Below are 7,225 nucleotides of genomic sequence, written 5' to 3'. Positions count from 1 at the left end.
AGGTTTACGAAAAGTACATACGATGATCAAAAAGCGATTGATGTAACTGTGATACTATTTGATACTATGTTTGTTCCACTTGCACGTCAATGGCAGCACTTGAAAATTGTGTGTGGTAAAGCCTTGTAGCTGCAGAAACGTCAGTTAAAGACTACATACAAAACAATGAAGAATTTAACAGTAATGAAAACTGAATTTTCAGGTATAGGTATATTAATTGGGAAACACACAACTATCATACAACCTCTAAATGTACGTACTAAACTGGCATTAAAACAAAAAAAAACACGAATTAGAATATAAAAATATTATCATATTTCAGACACCTTGTTAGTTACTTGTCAAAAACACAGATGGCAGCAGAAGCGCTGTCTGCAGCACTGTTAGTGAGCAGCCGAAGAACTACAACCAGTCTGTGAAGTCTCACTTCTAGCGCGGGTAACGACACTGCACTATGAGAGTATTCTTTGGTACAAATAAGAAAACAGTTTTTCCTCAAAAAATATAGTTTATTTTATTTACAAGTACATAGTTGTTGGAGGCCAGAGCTCAGTAGATGTGGGTCTTGACCACGGTGGGGGCGGCGTAGGCAGAGTAGCCCAGGGGGGCGTGTGCGGCCACCACGGCGGGGGCGGCGTACGCAGAGTAGGCCAGGGGAACCACGGCGGGGGCGGCGTAGGTGGCCACTGCCGGGCCGGCGTAGGTGGCCACTGCAGGGGCGCCCAGGTAGCCGGGGGCGGCGGCGGCCACGGCCAGCACGGCGAAGAAGGCGACCTGAGAACACGCGAGCAAGTCCTTACAGTCTTTACCCGGAGGTCGAGTACACTTAGTTAGGGACATTGCTGGATCATCTGGCTAACCACGGGGCTTGTTAAACAATTTAGAAAATACATTTTTTAGAGAGTGTGAGGTTGGTGAATACATAGTAAGGAAACATTTTAATGATTATACACCAATTAAAAAAGTTATTTTCTTCTCTAAAGTTATATTATTTTAGATAGACAGTGCTGTGTGTTTATTTAAAAAAAAATTAAAGCCCTTTGTGATAGAGAAATTATCCTATTACAACTGTACAAATTGATAATATTGTTTTTTATTTATTATGCTTACTGCAAATGTTTATTGAATCGTATCAACACAACATGTTATCAGTTAATTATAATCTTTAGGGTCAAATATATAAAAAAAATACTTCAATACTGATAATCATTTAGATTTTTTTATATTGCTTTAAAGAATAACTGCTCTCTCAAAAAATATTTATCTGCACATGTGAAGATAGGTACAAAAACCCTTTTAGACTACAAGCTTTGTAAACATTTCCTTAAAAAAACAATATATACCCTAAACCTGCAGTTAGATACTACGCCAAATTTTTATTAATATAATTTTTATCATATATTATTTTAAGGCAATGCTATGAAAGTGACTGCTTGACTGAAAACCAGTTAATTAAGGTTTTAGGCAAAAGATATTTGCTTGTTTCAACACATTCGAATTTTTGGTTCTGACACATTTTACTGGTTTTTTTGATAGGTATATTAGAAAGAGTAAGTCGTGTTTAAAAATTACTATTATTTTAGTTTTTCATATTTATAAAACTTATGTGAATGATAGTCACAATAATGAATTGATTTATAGATTTAAAAAATTGCAATAATATTTAACAGTTTAAATGTAGGTCATAATTAAGTAAAGTCAAAATGGCGTTCTTTTCCAATACTACCACTGTTGTAGACCTAATTCTATTTTAACCTTTTACTCAGGAACTCCCACAATATGTTAACTAATGTTTATATCACACAAAGTTACCGTATCCAATACGTGGGCTCAGATAATAATGACAATGTGACTTCAAAAACGAATTTTTGTGTAAAATTGTTTCTAATCGTGTACTCTTCTTTAAAGGGTTAAAAATAATCAAATTTTAGCTAGCAAGGATTATTTAAAAAGGCTTTCAAACCACATTAGATGAAAAAATTTCTTTCCAATAATTCCCCAAAATTCTTCAACACACTTTGTTTCTAAAAAATAATTTTTTTTATTAATTGTTACATATTTGGTGTAAATATATTGCTTTTTATTTATGATCTAACATTGCTAATATTAAAAGTTGATTATATTCTTTACAATTTACAAAATACATTATATTTTTTGAATTTTGAATAAAAATTTATTTTAATTTAAAAAATATTGATCTATGTTTTGGAACTAATAAATACTTTTTGAGAGTTTTTGGTTGTTTAAAAAAATTTAACCAAGATCGACATTACTAATTTGAGAATATAACTTTTTAAGGTTCCGATATTCCAGATGGAGATGTGTCAAAAATTATTTTATTTGTATATTGTACTACAATATTTTTTGTAAAATATTTCTCAATAAAATCAAATAAAAGCCATAATTAACTGCTTTATAAACCCTTACAAATAAAAGAAAACCATGGAGCGAACTTCGGATCAAAAATGCTAATCAAACATATTAAAAATATATCACGGGAAAACATATTTTTTGTCGTTAATGCATTCTTTCTGTCATTTTGTTTGCCGTCGTATTTACAAAGTAGTAGTCGATTAATAACAATTTAAGAGAAAGGTTACCTAGTAATAATTTGAAACTTTACAATGATTGAGACGTCAGTGCTTTATAGTGTAGATAGCCGCTGCGGGCAGATACTCACGAGCTTGTACATGGTGCAGTCGGTAGTCTGCTGGGCGCTGTGTGCAGGGAGAGGGGAGTGGTGCCTGCAGAGCATTTCGGCCGTGTTATATACACCTGGCGCCGAGGACAGCCACCCCCCTCCCGCCTCCCTGGCCTAGCCCCCTGGCCTCCGTGTGCACGCGCCTGTCGCCATGTCGCCCAGCAGAACATGCACTGTGCATGGCAGGCCTTGCCGTAGTCACACACAGTTCATAACTACAGCACTCTCTTAAACTATGAAACATATCTATACACATATAAAGGCTCGAAAATTACTGTAGTTTTTGCACAAATTAGTTACAAAATTATGACTTAGTAATATAATTCTAAAGTCTACGTAAGTTTCGTGATTACACTTAATAGAACCACTGGGAAGGTTTTTTTAATGAGCAAATATTAATTTAAAGGTCTTTAGTATGAAAAATTTCTGGATGCTGTAGAATATTAAAAAATGTTCCTTGGAAAGATTTTTATGTTAAATCGTCGAAAAACCTGTTTTTATTATGATTAATAAAACAATCATTTAAAATGGAAAAATATGAAAGTAATAATTATTTAAACAAAGTGTATAAACACAAAATATTTTGCCACTCATGTACATGAATTTTATTGAAATAATTACTTTATAACATTTTATTTCCTGTACATGTTTGTGAGACTGTGTTTTTTTTAAGTTACATAACTAATTTATGTTTTGAATTTAACTTTTATAAAAAATAAATAATCTTACATGCTTGCACATCACTTAAAATCATCGCTCCGGATTAGCAGCAGTATTGTAAGGATGCTGTACGTGTATCATGCATACAAGGCGTAGCAGATATCCTTCTAAATTTGAAACCAGTGTTTCTCAAACACGTTAAGGTTGATGACAATAACCTAGGATATTGTTTTACATTTGGTCATTTAAAGATTATCTTGATAATTAGTGTTTCATTTAATAAAGTTTATTATTTGCAAACAACTAGGAGTTCAAGTCCACATTCAAAGAATTATAAAAGCCTAAGGAATTACTTAGTACTGTTAAATACAGTCTATTTTCAACTTAGTTTCTCATGCAACAGTCAAATTTTTTATGGTAAAATTTTTACAAACTGTGTATTCCCGCTGTAAAAGCTTTGCTATTTTCGATAAGAAATAGTGATCATTGACACTGAACAGGCGAGTAGGAAGCAAATATTTAATTGGGGGGGGGGGGCAAAGGAGAGTATCATTATAAGTGGTGGATTTAACAAAGGGGGTGTCCGGGGTCTCTGCCCAGGTAGAAAAAAAATTGTATTCTAAGTAGCAAAATGGTGCTATTTAAGCATCTTTCGTATATAAAAATAGAATGTTCTACTTGCTGAAATTTTTAACTTTTTTTATAACAAATTTACTTCAGGCTCGGCATCACAAAACAGTGTTCACGTTTCAGTTTTCGCCTCGTAGAATTTATTTTAAAAGCAATTTGTTGAATTTTCCCACTGCAAAGAGTACATAAATTACAAGCACCTTCAAATTTAGTCCCCAGATATCATCAAGTTATCTAGAGCTGTAGAAAAGGCAAAGATGTATTTATAATTAAAAATATGTTTCACTAATAGCATCATAATTACATGACGGTTGTGGAAGATTAATATTTGTAGTGTGAGATAATATATTTTGCCAACTATCAATAGCTGTAGTTACATTTTCTTATTATGTGCTAACAAACAACTGCAATAATAAAAACAAGCTATAATCAAATATTTAAGTGAGGCTGAGCCTTCAGGTAAACAATTTAACAAAGACGTAATTATCCCACTCATTGCCCACTCTTAAGTAAATTCATTTGAATATCAGTACAGGAGAACTCTTAATGTTACATACCTTTAAATAAATATTCTTAGATGATGCCAATATTCAGAATGTATCGACACAACCATATGGTGTACCTAGTCTCCACAGAATATTAATTTAAAACGTGACAGAAAAACTGCTTTACCATTAAGAAATCTGAAAATCTTAATATCTTATGATAAGTTATATGACAAAATAACACATTCAAAGTTATAAAGTCGTTTTTTATTTTTTATTTTTACTGTCAGACTTCATAAATCAAGGTCAATACAGGAAAGGTCTATACATCAACCAAATCTGAATTAAGACTCCAAAGTTTTGAAAATTTACTATTCGTTATATTTTTTATTGAAAGGAGTACTAGAAAGTATTAACATTGTAGTCAGAATGGTCAAAATAATTTTTTTAAGCATTTAAAATTTTAAAAAAAAGTCACAAAAATTAATTTTTCGAAAAATGCAGTTCAACTTAAAAAAAATAATTAAAGATGGAAAAAAGCTTTTCGCAATAACTTTGATATCATTTTATTCAGGAAAGTCGAAAATTATTTTGGTACTAAAAATTTAAAAAGTCAATATTTTAATTTTTTTACTGTCAGACTCCCCTAAAGAATAAGTTTAAAATGCGAACCCCACAGAATAGGCGAGTGAAGATGCTTAAAAATAACTGCAAATATGCTTGATAAACTCTAGTTCAATGATTTGCAGATTCAAAGAAATATTTTTATTACTCGATGGAATAATCTCCAGCGACTAGCGGAAAAAAATAATGTACTGACATACTAAACTTTAATGTTAAATAGGTATATTACATACGGTTTTCTGGATCATGTAAAAATTCGTCTCAGTCTAAACTGCTCAAAAGTGATACCTGAGTTAAAGGAATCCAACTCTTCTTTAGGATCTTTGTCTTCATAGGCATTACCGCCTAATGTGCACTGCTTTTTAGGCGGTGGTTGTGATGAACTGCAGGACTGTGCATAACGGTTGTTGAAGAAAAAGTTGATGCTTTTCTGAGTCAGAGTCATTGTACGCCGCAAAAATTAAAACACTGTTATAAATTTTTTTCTTAAACCCTAAATGTTTTTCATCACTGCCATTCCGCACTACTCACTCACGATACTACAGATAAATAAGTTTATTTTAAACAGTTCTGTAGTACGGCTCACAAAGTTTCATGGACTTAAAAGCAAGACGTACAGCTGTTGAATGATGACTGATGTGGAAAGCGCTCTGCACGTCAGGTCATTACCATTAGGTAGAAACGAGGCGAGGTGAATGCAGGGGTCTGAAGGTCAGGTAGACAAGGGTGGACAAAAACGGAGCGTAAACTACTGCAACGAGCGGAAACATTTACTGGTCTTATATCCCACAATAATATTTCCGCTATCAGCACTGTAAAACGTGAATATTTAGAAGAAAACAAGAACAGTTGCCGTATTTATTGTGCCTGTACACTTATCGAAAAGTCTTAATTTTAGTATAAAGTAACGCATAGACATGAAAATCCCACAAAACCGCTTAGCATTGCAATGAAGACAATGCCTCTTATTCATTTGATGCAGTGGCCGGGAAAAACCATCACTTTGCCCGGCCATGAAATGTTATGGCCGGGCAGTCGCCTGGGTCACCCCCCCCCCCCCCCCCCCCAAATTCACGGGTTACTACGCGCCTGACACTGAACACAAGTGGACTTGCGTTACGACGTATGATATCGTTGCGTTAGGAAAACCTAATAATATGTAGAAAGTGGGAAGTGCATTGTCGGTTTGTTGGAAACAATTGTTTTAAAAATATACATGCCAATCGAAATTGTTCCAGAGTCTGTTCATGTGTCCACCATGTGTCCATCTCTGTGTCCATCTTTCCATGTGTCCATATGTCCATCTCTAAAGACCTGGTTATTCAGTAGCCATACTCGTTGTGCATGACTCTCTGAGGCAGGGATTGTATGTTCTGTCACAACGAAACCCGCATCACTCAAATTAATGATAATTGATTCGGTATTCAGTGTTTCAAAGGGCAGCATTAAACGAAATTAATATTTTGGTTTTATATAGCATACTAAAAATAAACAACTTCACACAGATCACCTACCGTGGTAACTAGGGTAGTTTTAAATGGTTTTCCATTAGCTTATTTTTTTACTTTTTTACTTAATTTTTGTTTTTGTATATAAAATTTTCTAAAAAACTTAGTGGTACTATTAGAAGTAAAAAAAACACGAAACAGTAACTAAATTTATTTTTTATCTTCAATGTGTGAAGAAGCTTTTTCTATTTAATTAAAATAAAAATAAAATTCATATTTTCCTCCCCTTGGTCTGATATTGCCTATTAACAAATTTGAGAAATGTTATTTATCTCTATATTATATCTATCAAGGTAGAAGTAATATGTGCAATACTACTGCAGTCACCATAAGTAGTGCACATATACAGTAAGAGACTGAGTTTAAAAAATTAACTTCAGCTGTAGGTTCATTACAAACATATAATTTTAAAACAACACACATATAATTATATATCTGTACACTACTTATGGTTATATGCTTCCCAGGCTAATATTCTCTTTTTAAGTAATGCGGAAAGTATTTGAGATTGAATCCTGAGAGTTTTGATAAAGTTTAATTAAATTAAGTTCTACAACAACCGCAACATTTGTAGCTTTCGAAAAATTATTTCAGTATTTTTCACATACTTTTGTTAA

The 7,225-nt window shown here is 33.1% G+C and overlaps 1 protein-coding gene across 1 annotated transcript; it reads right to left on the bottom strand.

The window, feature by feature from the left end:
- Nucleotides 1-549: 549 nt before the first annotated feature.
- LOC134541353 (cuticle protein 16.5-like) lies at nucleotides 550-2,755 on the bottom strand. Its single transcript, XM_063384775.1, has 2 exons — nucleotides 2,681-2,755; nucleotides 550-774 (listed from the first exon to the last, which is right to left on the bottom strand). Exons 1-2 carry the CDS (start codon nucleotides 2,753-2,755, stop codon nucleotides 550-552), a joined length of 300 nt encoding a protein of 99 aa, XP_063240845.1.
- Nucleotides 2,756-7,225: the final 4,470 nt, after the last annotated feature.

Source organism: Bacillus rossius, chromosome 18 (genome assembly GCF_032445375.1).
Source record: "Bacillus rossius redtenbacheri isolate Brsri chromosome 18, Brsri_v3, whole genome shotgun sequence".
Lineage (NCBI taxonomy): Eukaryota > Metazoa > Arthropoda > Insecta > Phasmatodea > Bacillidae > Bacillus > Bacillus rossius.
This window is presented reverse-complemented; position numbering and strand designations above follow the sequence as displayed.